The following is a 14,440-nucleotide window of genomic DNA, read 5'->3' on the forward strand; positions in this document are numbered from 1 at the left end:
CCTGTGAAATAATATCACTAACTGATGATATGAAAGATTTCAAAAGTGCTCTTGAAAATTTGACTATTTATTTGACTGGGGGAAATTCTCTATCAGTACCAGGATGCAAGCCTCATTGTATGAAAACAATGATTGAGAGTAATCAGCTGGTCTACAGGAAAAATATAGGTCAGTACAAATTTTAATAACTTAATTGTTTATACATTTAGAACAACTTCATATTATTCATAGAAAGGTTTTCATTTTACAATTGTTTATACATATTTTTTAAGCTTATGTAGATAATAAATTAGTTTAAAAGAGCCATATAAGGTTTGGTCCTACAAGGTCAGATCTTAGAGGAGGTCAGAAACAATTTTGTTTCTTTAATTTAATGGGATTGGGGCCATTGGTCCACTTGTTAGAATGAGTTAAACTTCCTATCATTTGAGGAAGCCTAGAAGAATTTTAAAACATAACATTGTCCATTGATGACAGTTATCTCTTACTTTCTACTAGGAAAATAAAGTTATGTAATCGCTGATTTTATTCTTTGCAATTATAAGGTTAGTTTTATACAAAGTTATAATTACTATATTATTAACAAAAAAAAAATTTAGGAGGCAATACCAGTTATATTGACCTTTTCTTTGAAAATACTGTGGAAAAAGTTGTAGAGACTCCCAAGTATTCTGTTATCACTGTTCTGGTTGACATTGGTAGTGCTCTGGGGTTATGGCTTGGACTTTCAGCTCTAGATCTTCTGGCCGGATTTTTTGAAAGATCAAAGTTAATTGTTGATAAGGTATGTTATAAGAACATGAAATAAAATGTGATATCTTAATAAGATTGGAATATTGTAGATGTTGACTGATTTTATGTATTTTATAATAAAATTCTAAAAAAGAAAATTTTTTGATCACATAAGAATTTGTTAAAATCACATGAGAAAGAAAATTACTTAATATGTGGGGGATATGGTTATTAAACTTATATAATTTATACATATGTCCTATACCTCTCTGAAAAAGGTAACTGTTATTCCACATGGTTATGCTGAGGACTAAAATTGATAAAGAATCCTTGATATATAGTGTAATAACTCTCAAGATCTAAATACGAATTATTGCTGGCAGACATCGTCCCGATACTTGGCTGTTCAGAAGAAAACACAGATGAGTTACAAATCATTTATTGATGAAAACTGAGATCTTTGGTGGCAAAAATGCATTTTCTTTTGATCACTAAACTCACATCTTAGCTTGTGCAGGTTCCGGAAGAGACAGAATTTTCTAGAATCTCTCGGAGCCGGCACAACACATTATGAATGCCGCGTTCTCTGGGAGGGGACTTAGAGGAAAGGTCGTCGTTGTTGCCTTTCTGATGTAAGGATTAAGGAACATTGGGATTTCCGTGAAGGTTCGACTTCAAGGACTGTAGGAGCAATTAGGATCTGGCACATATAGATATAGAAATACAATGCAAAAAGTAACTAAGACATTTAAGCAATCTGAAGTAAAATATGCTTTTTGATTTTGATATACAAATCAGATAAATGTATATAAAAAAAGAGAACAAAAACTAAAAAGCAAGATGTATGTTTTTTCACTCATTGATTAAAATGCACTCTAAGGTCTTTATCAATTAATTGAACCAAATTAATGCAATTATACAATTAATCCAGGGTTATAATTCAGTAAGCTTTGTTGTTGTTTTTGTTTTTTTACATTAATTTTGTTTAATTACTTAATAAAAATGAAATAACACAAAAGCAGTTAATGATATAGTCTAAAAAGTAACTGACTTTCTGAATTTGCTACACTTTCTAAATTGTACCTAACAGTTACAAGAATCATTTTACTATGTCATACTATAGGTCAATTCTATAATTCCAAAATTAACAAAAAAAGCTATCCGATACGGCCAGATGTACAGACGGACCGATCTCATAAATGCATAAAAGCTTTCCATTTAAAAATGTATTAAACTTTTTTTTAAAATTTTATTGTCTATACAAAAATATAAAGAAAAATCTACGAATATTTATCACAATATTAAAATCACATAAAAACAAAATCATTTAATTGAAATATTTATACATAAGCATACTAAAATATAACAATTTAGAGTAGCCAAACATTATTGGAGAGAATTAAGTAAAAATTAAAAAGTTGTTAAAAAATCATCTCTAAATGTCGTATTCTTGAAAGAGAATGAAAAAAATAGTAAAAAGCTTTTGAACACAATATGGTAAAGCTAAGTTTTAAAAAATAATTTTTATACTGGTAATTTTAAGTTACAATTAAAGCAATGAATCAATTAAATTCTAAGACTACAAATACATAAAAAAAAATTCTTAAATTTTCATTTGGTTACAAAAAATAGAGCTAAAATTGTTGTTTTTTCTGACATAAACCAAAATTTTCAATAAATATATCTAAAATTTTAAATAAAATCAAAATCACAAAATAACATTTACAATTTTTTACTATACATTAAAGCATAAGCGAAAGCCATCCTATAGTTTAAAAATTACTAGAAAATATATACAAAAAGTAGCAACTTAAAAAAATTAATAAAGCATTTAATAAAAAAAGAATAGATACAATTTCTATTTAAGTAGAGGGTTTATATATTTTATTCAGGGCTCGGCAGCCGCGAGTCAGCCTTAAATCTTATTCCGTTTGAATGCTTTTAAAATTTTTATTGAAAGAAGGATTGTCATATTTAAGTACTGTTTAAACTTCCAGTTGATTTATTAAATTGTAAAAGGTTTATTTTTCTGTGAATTACCAGTAGCCGAGCCCTGAATTTCTTCTTTGATGAAAAGCTAGATAGGTTTCTATACAGGATTAGAATCTATTGCAGCGGTTTCTAAGGATTTGAGAAACAGGTAGCGTTGCTTAAAATTCTTAGCTCTGAAACAAAAAGATTATTTATTTATCGCATTGTATTATAGACAGATGTAAATTGAAAAATTATGTTAGCCCCAAGAGGCCAAATACCCGGACTGACAAAAACCTGTTATTTTGGAGGGTAGGGGCAATTTTTTCTAGGGTCTTTTTCTCTTGGGAGATTGGGTATATCCTTTCCCAAATAGTTAAAATCCCCTGGACCTATAAGAAGCTTCATCGTAAATGATAACCATATCGGTACATTGGTTATCGTGATCCCTCACTACAGACAAAAAGCTTTACTTTATATCAGATGTAACCAGCAAAAAAATGGTAGGGGGACAAAGTGTCTCTCAACTCCCTCAATTTTATTACGTCACGTGGCTAATTTTTGAGACACTGTGTCCCCTTACGTCAGATAGACAGATATACAGACATACAGATAGACAGAAATACATACCTGACATGATCAGACTCGATCTCTTTGGTTATATATGCAGGAACCCACCCTTGGGCTCCATCCCGACACCTTTCTATATACAGGATACCTATAATAGATAGATAGATAGATAGATAGATTGATAGATGGTTATATATACAGGAACCCACCCTTGGGCTCCGTCCCGACACCTTTCTATATACAGGATACCTATAATAGATAGATAGATAGTTGAAAAGACCAATATATTGAGGGATGAATAGATAGACCAATAGATACATAAATTGATAGAATGAAGATAGATAAATTCATAGATGGAACAATAGATCGATAGATAAATAGATTAATGTATAGATAGATGAATAATTTTATTGAAATAGATAGAAAGTTAGATAGAATAATAGATTAATAGATAGATTGATGGATAGATAGATTAATAGGTAGGTTAAAATGCGGATCAAAAATAGATAAGTATAATTAGATTGATAGATTAAATGTGATTGATAGAAAAATTTTAGAATAATAGATATAAATTGAAAAAAATGATTTATCAAGATGATTTAATTAAATAAGTTTGAATAACTGACAGGCAAAGTAAATAATAGAGTAGCTTTGCAACTAAAATGTTTTCAATGATTAAAGTTAACTCCAAGGAAGTTTGGTATAATTTTTTTCCAGTATGGCTTCGAAACTGATTAATATCCGCTGGATTTGAACATTTTCTTATCCATACTGAAAAATCATTTTTCACAAATATTAAAATAAAAATCATAAAATATAAACCAGTTTTAATAGCTAGAGCCTTTGGCCCCTCGAGGATAACAAAACTGGTTTTCATTTTTATATTCGCGGAAAAATGAATATAATTCGATGCGATGAATAACTATTCCTTACCTTTGTAAATTTGAAGATTGTTAGTAAACAACCCAATACAAGCCACTAGAGTTAATATTAGGTAGAGGTTGCCACTAGAGTTAATACTATAGAGCTACAGTCTAGAGGTTTCTGTTAGTTCTGACTCGCATTCACAACCTAAGTAATAGGGTTAGTTCTATAAACTAGTTCATAACTATTCTATATATTAGTAATATCTAAGGAGGGATAGGACAACGGTGTATGGATTATTCTAACCCCTTTTCTTTCACAATTTCAACAAAAAACAAATTAATAACTTTATTTCGATTATTTTGAGGTAAAATTTAATTATCAACCATTGTCCAACCCCTTAATTTCTGGTAAAATAAAACTATTTTTAAAAATCCTTTTTTTACCAGTGCAGTGCAGTGGTCCAATTTTAATTTTGAAAAATACTTAAGATTGATTAAATCTTAGAACTTATTTAAAGTTAATAAAAATAAAATGGTGGATGGATTTTATACACTGGTTAAAAAGAGGGATTATAAAAATCCAAGCAATTTTTAAATTCATATCTCCAATTGCTTTATTATTAGGGGGAAAAAGGTAAAATAGCAACATCAACAAAAAAAGAACTTTTAAGGTGTTTATAGCTAATTTGTTGATTTTTTTAAAATTAAAAATTTATTTATACGGATTTTATTATTTAACATGCATTCTAATACCGTCACCCTACACTACAATAGGCAGAAATTTGCAAATTTTAATGGATTTTACTAAATTGTGTATTCAATTAATTTGTTATTTTCCCTTAGTAAATACACACACAAGAGAGAGAGGAGACAATGGACTGTTTGTTACACTAGTCCCCAAATTTTTATAATAGCCTTTTCTAATTTGTTTGCTTAACAACTTTTGGGACATCAGTGATTTCTGATTAGTTTGATCATTATGTTGAGTGTCCAAGCGTTTCAACTATTTATAATTGTAATCTTTAGAATGGATTATTCTATGTAATATGATTGGGGATTTACATTATTTTATTGGCCATTGTCTTATACCTTTAGATCCCTAAGATACACATGCTTAATAACGTGCTATTATTCCTGACCAGGGGCTGCTATTCAGCCAATTGATTCCAATTGAAAATACCGCAAAATTTAATATTTTGTTGGAGTAAGGCTGGAGTAAAAAAAAATTCCACGTAACTGAAGGGGAGTGGATGAGAAGGGGAGAAAAAAGAGAAAGGGCTTGTGGGGAAATTTTCCTTTAGAATTGTTTGTCAGAATATCATTCCCTGTTCCTGACATAATTTCTATTTTGAACAATTTTGAAACCAAAACTGATCTATTGAAAGTTTTGAAACAAAAGGGTATTTGCACTGTACAGATAAATTTAGAAATACCCTACAGACAATTAACACTTTGATTGAACAACCTTTGTCTTAAAGCCCTAATCATCTCACTCTCAATATAAAAGTATGGTTTTAAAATAATTTTATCAAATAAAGGTTAGATGATTTTTACAATATCGAGATTTAAGTTTAACTCAATTTAGAAGCAAAATAGAATATAAATTGTTTAATTCTTTACTTCAAAAGGATGAATAAAAAACGGCGCATTTTCTTTCATAAACTACACATTTGATACATAAAAGATTTCATTGAATAAAAAGACGTCAAAATTATAATATCAAAAAGAGACCATCTAAATCAAAAAGGAAACCCTTTCAAACTGGATTATTTTTTTTATGGAAAATAAGTTTTGTGTTTGATAAAAAAATTTAATATTTTTGTACGATTTATTTAAAATTGAATGAATTCCTATTTCCACTTAAAGGAAGCCTGCAAGAAATACCCCGCTTTAACTGCTGAAAGACTGCCACAAGTAGACTAAATACCCGAAATTTGAAGCCTTCAGCTTCTATAACAAAAAAGTTCTAGGCATTTTAAAATTACATTTTATGTACAATGAAAATTTTGAAAGAATTACAATGCTCATGTTGAAAACTTTGAAATTAAACTACGTGGTCTAGAAACAAAATTATAAGCTTATTTTTGTCATAAATTTAGGTTTCCAGTAACTAATTATATTTTTACAATAAAAATACTCATTTTTATAGTCAAAATCATTAAAAAAAAATAAGTTTTACTTGCGTTGTACCGAATGTACTGTAGCCAATCAGAAAGCTGAATCAGCTTAACAACCGATCACAGCTAAGCTTGTATTAGTTTACCCCTTTGTTTCCGCTATGATTTTCGTTTAAAAATGCAATTTAAATCGAATTTTTTTCTTAGATTTTGACTATGAAATGTGGTGTTTTTATTGTAAAAATGTAATCAGTTACAGGCAATCTAAGTTTCTGACAAAGATAAGGTTATAATTTTGTGTCTAGGCGACGTAATCTAATATTGTTTTTTCTTTTATGAGCATTGGAAATCTTTCAAAAATTCCATTGTACATAAAATGCTATTTTGAAATGCTTAGAACTTTTTTGTTATTAAAGCTGAAGGCTTTAAATTTGGGGTATTGGGTCTTCTTGTGGCAGTCTTTCAGCAGTTAAAGCGTGTTATTTCTTGCAGGCGTCCTTTAACTTTTAGTTAAATAAATTATAGATATACATCTTGAGCTACTTGCAATACATCTATACTTAATAAGTATAGATGTATGATCCAGACAAATACCTGCCTTACGCGGTTTAGAATCTTTTCGTCTGCTAGCAAATTGCTTTTTGTTCCTTTGAAGGGACTTGGTTATGTTTATATTTCCAACGAATTAGCGATTTCAAAGACCCAATACAAAATAGGTAAAGGGTCCCCGCCCTTTGGTCAGAGTTACATATCTATCATGCACCCTCTATTCTTTTACTTTAATCTACTTGCAATCAGTTTTTAATTCATGCAAACATGCTTTTTATAAACATCTAAGGATAGGACAATGGACAATACATTAATCCTTCCCCAAATACTGGAATGGGTTATTTTATTAATTTAATGTTCATTGTCCTCTCTCTTCTAAGATTTTTGTTCAACTTACCATCTTGTGATTTTTTCAATACTTTGGCGGTATCTGTAGGTTCTAGGGCTAGCTCTGACTCTGAGCATGGTTTGTACGGGACTATAGCTTCAACCTTGGGACAGTCCCATCCCTCGTAGATCTTCTCTCCATCAACCTAGATAGATAGATAGATAGATAGATATATATAGATAATTTGGTGTCTTGATAGATAGATAGTTCATCTAAGCAATAATTTAAACTGCAGAATTGTAGTAATCTAAAAGGATAAGAGACAAGTGCCGATAAATTGATCCAATGATGATACACGAAATTACTCCTTTCGTAGATTAAAATTAATGATTTCAACTTAATGAAGCAACCAATAAAAAGTGTTTTAGTCCCAAAAGTTGTTAAAACAACGAATAAGAAAAGTTATTATAAAATATTGGGGACTAGTGTAATAAAGAGCCTATTGTCCCCTCTCTCTCTCACACTCTCTCACAGAATTAATTATTATCTATCTGTCATTCTTTATGTAAATCTATCTATTTGTGTATCTATCCATCTGTGTATCTATCTATCTATCTATCTATCTATCTATCTCTACCCGGGCTGTATTAGGTGTTAGCAAGTCCATCCAAGCACATCTTTCAACAGCAGAATTAACAAGTATCTATCTATATATCTATCTATCTATATGTATATCTATCTAACTATGTATATCTATCTATCTGTACCTGAGCTGTATTAGATGTTAGCAAGTCCATCCAAGCACATCTTTCAACAGCAGAATTAACAAGTATCTATCTATCATTCTTTCTGTATATCTATCTATATGTCTATCTATCTATATGTATGTCTATCTATCTATACCTGAGCTGTATTAGGTGTTAGCAAGTCCATCCAAGCACATCTTTCAACAGCAGAATTAACAAGTATCTATCTATCATTCTTTCTGTATATCTATCTATATGTCTATCTATCTATATGTATGTCTATCTATCTATCTGTACCTGAGCTGTATTAGGTGTGAGCAAGTCCATCCAAGCACATCTCTCAACAGCAGAATTGACAAGGATAAGAAGTTCCTGAGTTTTATTCTCATGATTGTTGAGCAGGGTCAGCCATAGGGGAAAACTTCCAGGTTCACATAAACCTTAACAAAAAACAAGGATGACAACATTCATAGGTAGCAAAGCACTACTGTATATGGGTTTCAATTATATCAATTGGGTTCCTGTATCCACTACCTTTAATTGACTGGCTTTTTAAATATTTCTCTAAAAAAACCATTAATATGAAATCTAGATATCTACTGGCTATCTTTCTAAGTATCCACTGACTATATATCCACTAGCTATCTCTCTAGGTATACACTAGCTATCTCTCTAGGTATCTACTGCTAGGTATAAACTGGCTTTCTATCAAGGAATCTCCTGACTATCTAACTAGGTAACCTCTGACTATCTTTCTAGGTATCAACAGGCTATCTATCTAGGTATCCACTGACTATCTATCTAGGTATCTACTGGCTATCTATCTATGTATCTACTGACTATCTATCTAGCTATCTACCTGTAATTGGATGGCTATCTGAAACTTGTAACATATTTCTCGGACAATAATCTTGAACCATGACTCTTTCTCCTCCCTTTCTTTTTCCAATAATCAGAAGGTCTGAAAAAAAAGGAAAAAGGCATAAATAGCGTAATTTGTAATTTTCAGAAAGTGTTGTTTTTTTAAGCTTTTTTATAATTAGGTTCGGTCCGTCCGTCTATTTGCAACAAATTTACTTCCAATTTTGTTTAAATATATACCCTCTCAAAAAAGACAAGGCTGTTTTATTTAGCCGTTTTAAAGATCTTAATTATAACAAACCTGTTAATAAAACAAGAACAATTCCAGTCTTTTGTATCCGGCGACCAAAAGTCAGCTTTGCCGATTCTCCACCATCCTAGAAATTACAAGATCATGAAAATTGTCTGTTTTACGTTGCTTTACATGATTTTCCAGTATGGCTGAGAACTGGTTTTAATCCAGCGGATATTAATCGGTTTAGAAGCCTTACTGTAAAAATCTTTATATGTTATGTTTTCATTGATATAAAATTAGAAATATAGAATAAAACCTGCCTTTAAACAAACTTTAACAGCATCTCCCTTTTTAACAAGCCATCTGGATGCTGAGATTATGGGGACTGCCTTCAGGTCTCTAAAATAGACAGATAGATTATATAAATTAGATAGATAGATAGATAATAGATAAATTGATTGATTGATAGATAAAAGATAGATTAATAGAGAGATTAATGGATAGATTGATAGATAGATTAATAGATTGATAGATAGATAGATTGATAGATAAATAGATAGATGGTTAGAAAAATAACAGATAACATTAGTTAAATAGAGCCTGAAGCATTCTAAAGGTTAATTTTAAGGTCTCTACTATATAGATAAAGATAGTTTGGTTTAGATGGATGATGTTATAAATTGATAGATCTATAACATATTAGTGGCTGCGCCTCTAGAAGCAATTGAGGTGGAGTTTTAAAAGGAAGAAAATAGGGGATAGTTTTTTTCCTTGGGCCAATTTCTCTTGGAAGGGTAAAGTTACCCTTTCCTAAAATAGTTATAAATCTACCCTGGAAACTTTATAGCAAAGGAGAACCATGTCAGTACAGTGCAGCGGCGGTTAGTAAGACCTGAAGCTACAGACACACAGGTTATAGACATCCTGTTACTATAATATAAGGATAAAACTAGACTAACCTAAAGTCCAGTTGTTGTGATAATAACAAAAGTTCTTCCATTCTTTCCATAGTTCTGAAATAAAGATTTAATCAGGGATCTAAAGGTATAAGACAATGGCCAATAAACTGATGTACATCTCCAATTATGATAGGCAAAATTACACCTTAAGTAGATTACAATTAGTGGTTGAAACGTATGGACACTCAACTTAATGACACAACCAATCAAATTCAATAATAGTTCCTAAAGTTGTTGCGCCAATGAATAAGAAAACGTAGGTGATGAAACTTTGGGGACCAGTGTAAAAAACAGCTCAATGTCCCCTCTCCTCCCTGGATAATATATTGAGATTTATTTATGGATAACTAGATGTATTTCTAACACCAAAAATTAGTGATAGTGGGTTACCCCCTCTGTCGCCCTCTTGTAACCGGAAGGTACTTATTTATTTATTTGTTGATTACTTTAGATCATGTTAGGTTAGGTTATGTTGGGCACTCAATAGTTCCACAGGTTTAGGCTTCCCGCAGGGTTTAGGTATAGGGAAAAAACTACTTTCTTTCCATTTTTAAGGGAGGGGGCTCAGCACTCGAAAAATTTATAGACATTAAGGGAAATCACCAAAATATATTTAAAATACCTGGTTGATTCATTGCATTCAGTGACCAAGCCGTTGAGTATGTGCAACGCTTCTTTGGCGGCCGCCAAATGTGGGCTGTCGGTTGGGAGCCGGCTGACCAAGGCTTCGGCGAGCAGCGGCAGACGGGTGATACGCTGCATGGGCAGCATTAGGAAGGAGTGCATAGCTAGCGACTGACATTTCTAAATAGATAGATAGAGAATAACTAAGATAGATAGATAGAAAATTAATAAGATAGATATTAGGAAATTAATAAGATAGATAGATAGAAAATTAATAAGATAGATATTAGGAAATTAATAAGATAGATATTAGGAAATTAATAAGATAGATAGATAGAAAATTAATAAGATAGATATTAGGAAATTAATAAGATAGATAGATAGAAAATTAATAAGATAGATATTAGGAAATTAATAAGATAGATAGATAGTAAGATAAACAAATAGATAGATAGTTAGAATAACAAATAAACAAATGGATAGATAGTTTGTATAACAAAAAGATAGATAGGTAAATGAAAAGATTTAAAATCTCACCTGACTAGATTCTAGTTCTTTTAAAGCTTCTACAAATTTGGGATTCTCACTTCTAAAGAAAAAGAAAAAAAGTAAGATTTATTTTTTTACCAACTTTTCTTTTTAAAATGTTTTTCAAGTATAGCTAAGAAACCGATTTATTTCAGCTGGATTAGAACCGATTCTCAGTCTTACCGAAAAATAAAGTATAGCATCGTATTACAAAATTTTTCCACAAATATTAAACAAAAAATCAAAAAATTTTTACCAGTTTTGATTTCCCGGGCCCTCGACCCCTCGGGGCTAACAAAACTGATTTTAATCTTATAATTTTTCTTTTTAATATCCTTTGAACGCTGTCTATAATACGATGCAATAAAAAAACTAATTATTTTTAAATGTTTCTAAAATTTGCATCATAACATCATTAAGATAAAATCTTGTAATGTTTTGAAAGTGTTCTATAAAATAGATTTACCTAAGCATATTAAGAATTCTGTCTTGGTATATTTGGTTAGAGCAATACTTTACATACACCTGAAATAAATATTTATAAATAAAGACCAGGCATCTAAAAGATAAGACAATGGCCGATAAATTAATGTACCTCCTTAATGATGTTATAAAAAAATTTCCTGTTTTTAGACTACAACTAGTGTTTGAAACGTTTTGATACTCAACTTAATGAACCAACCAATTAAAATTCAATAAAGTCCCCAGTTAAGCCAACACATTATCATAAAACTTTGGAAACTTGTAACAGCCTAATGTCCCCTCCCTCCCTTGTAAAATACATAGATAAATAGATAGAGGGATATATTAATGCATAAGAAGTTAATAGATAATTAATAAGGTAATAGATAGATAGATAAATACATTGATAAAACAACGATAGATAGATAGTTTACCTGAAAATGATTTCTGGCATGGAACCTGATAATATCAGGTATAGAGTCTAGGAGGACAGATTCCTGCCAGGCTGACTCCAGATCTGCCAGGAACCTTTCTGAACAGGCCCGCACCTAGATAATAGAGATAACCTAGAGACGTACTGTCTAAATCAGCCAATAGGAAAAAACTAAAAGACATATCATTGGTTAAAACATTTTACAGATCTTGGTACGTAAGGGTATAATTTTTTCACAAAATGTTAACAGTTTTGTCTGCAAAATATGTATTTTTAAGTTTGACGAAAAATGTGGTCGGATATATTATGTCCATTACCTGGATAGCTTCAGAAAACAGGATTCGCTGTTCTCGCTTGCTGATAACTGCTCCTTCACCTATAGATAAAGTGGGTCATTTCATCGCAATTTTTTCTGGAAAGTTGTGTTTGAACTTTTTGTTAAATGCTTTATTAAGTTAAACTGGTTTTAATGAGAGAACAGGATGACATCATTTTTTTTATAGGCACTATAAGTTGCATCCCCAATGATTGCACACCCCCCAATGAAAAATACTCTGCACGCCACTTTTTAAATGTATTGTTTAATTACCTTTAGCCGGGAGCAAACAAAAAATGTCTTATAATTACTATATTTCAAAACCTACATACTAACAATTTAAAATATATGTCAAACCCATGTCATTCGTCTAACAGGTCCTGTGGTCATTAATAACAAAGAAAATAAGAAAATAACTTGATTTTGTAAAGACTTATGAATTATATGGATATAAATATAGATAATATATAAAGAGTCTGACAGATAGATTGATAGATGGATAGACAATAAAAAAGATAAATACCTGAAAACTGCGGACTCTGAACAAAATGTGAAATGAGAATGTTAAGACTTTTCAAATAGCTGGCTTCACTTGATATCACTTCAAATAAAGCTTCTTGGACAGCCTTCTGATTCTCACTCATACCCCTAAGATAAATAGAAGCATTTTTATGACGTCACATGGCTGATTTTATGAGACACTTAGTGAAGCTTCGGATAGATAGATAGATAAATAATAGGACATATACAGATAGATAGATAGATGGACAGATAGAAAAATAAATTCTCACCGTAATATTCCAGAATCTTTTACTTCTGGCAATTCTGACCATAAAGATCGTCGTCCTAAAATAGATTCACAGATGATTAGAATGATAGATAGATAAATATGCAGAAAGATAGGTAGATAGATATGTAGATAAAGATAAGTTAGTCCTATGGTTAGGACAAATAGAAAGATGGAAGGGTGTGGACATAAGACTTTAACTTTTATTTAAACCCAAATTATTATAATCTTAAACTTTTAGTCCATTCATTGAATTTTGATTGGTTAGTTTTAAACTAGTAGTGAAACTTTTTAATTAGCAATAATATAAATTTACAGAGGTTGTGATCTTGTTTATCATAATTGGGGATGTATTTTAATTTATCCTCATTTGACTTTGATAGATAGAAAGATATACAGATAGATAAACCGATGGATAGACCAATAAAAAGATAGTTGTTAAGGTACATCTACTCAAATATTCATTTGACACAATTTTCATTATTATAATTATTTCTACCGTGGGTTGTAAAGGAAAATAATTCTTTTAAAAGGATCTTAATGGTTTGTTTTAAGTACAATATTGAAAAGAGTTTTTTATAAAAAGAAAATCAAACTTCTTTCTTTTAAACTCAATTTTATAAAATCATTATGAAAAATCTTAAAGAAAGAAGGGGATATTTAGAAAGTCAGATCATGTAAAGAAGTGCTTTTTTCGTTAAAAGATAAATTTTCAGACATTTTATTCGAAATATTTGAGTTAGACTCCTCACTTTTGAAGCAATTTGGCTTAGTTTATATTTACGACGCTATTGGCTGATAAAGTTAGGTAAAGTTACATTTAGCTCGTGCCCCCTTAAGAACTTTGGGGACTTTTATTGAAATTTGATTGGTTAGTTGATTAAGCTGAGATCAAAATGTTATTATAATTTACAGAAGGGGTAATTTTGTGTATTATTAATGATGCACATCAATTTATAAACCATTGTCTTATCCCTTGAGAACTCTGTTTTGTACCTGTACTGTTGATAACAATATCCATGGCAGAACTTCTCTTCTTCTTTGTACTCCACACATCATTCACTTCTAGCATAGATAGATAGATAGATAGATAGATAGATAGATATATAATTACCTAAATTATTAGATGCTTGAAGATGATTGTTGGTATGTGGTGAATGATTTGGATTGTTATGATAGAATTGATACAATGGTTCAGATAGATAGATAGACAGATAGTCGGACAGAAAGATAGATAGATAATTACCTAGATTATTAGATGTTTGAAGATGATTATTGGTATGTGGTGAATGGTTTGGGTTGTTATGATAGAATTGATACAATGGTTCAGTCTGGAACAGAGAACTTGAATAGGTC

General features: G+C 30.6%; 1 protein-coding gene across 1 annotated transcript; it reads right to left on the reverse strand.

The window, feature by feature from the left end:
- Positions 1–2,495: 2,495 nt before the first annotated feature.
- On the reverse strand, positions 2,496–14,440 carry LOC145333574 (rho guanine nucleotide exchange factor 16-like). Its single transcript, XM_080178734.1, has 17 exons — positions 14,331–14,440; positions 14,081–14,149; positions 13,089–13,143; positions 12,821–12,945; positions 12,299–12,357; positions 11,983–12,096; positions 11,553–11,611; positions 11,096–11,147; positions 10,557–10,738; positions 9,935–9,988; positions 9,296–9,374; positions 9,042–9,117; positions 8,739–8,840; positions 8,177–8,319; positions 7,203–7,338; positions 3,334–3,421; positions 2,496–2,897 (listed from the first exon to the last, which is right to left on the reverse strand). The coding sequence occupies exons 2-17, from the start codon at positions 14,103–14,105 to the stop codon at positions 2,822–2,824; spliced, it is 1,425 nt and encodes a 474-aa protein (XP_080034860.1). The 5' UTR covers positions 14,106–14,149; positions 14,331–14,440; the 3' UTR covers positions 2,496–2,821.

Source organism: Acartia tonsa, chromosome 12 (genome assembly GCF_053477335.1).
Source record: "Acartia tonsa isolate MP-2025a chromosome 12, ASM5347733v1, whole genome shotgun sequence".
Classification (NCBI taxonomy): domain Eukaryota; kingdom Metazoa; phylum Arthropoda; class Copepoda; order Calanoida; family Acartiidae; genus Acartia; species Acartia tonsa.

Bases quoted from the DNA above. Each gene is read 5' to 3' on its own strand.
- LOC145333574 (XM_080178734.1), bottom strand. From the start codon at position 14,105: ATGGATATTGTTATCAACAGTACAG. The intron at 11,612-11,982 runs GTAAACTATCTA...TATTTATTTCAG, and splicing joins ATGCCAGAAATCATTTTCAG to GTGTATGTAAAGTATTGCTC. The intron at 9,989-10,556 runs GTATTTTAAATA...TCTTTATTTCAG, and splicing joins GAATGCAATGAATCAACCAG to AACTATGGAAAGAATGGAAG.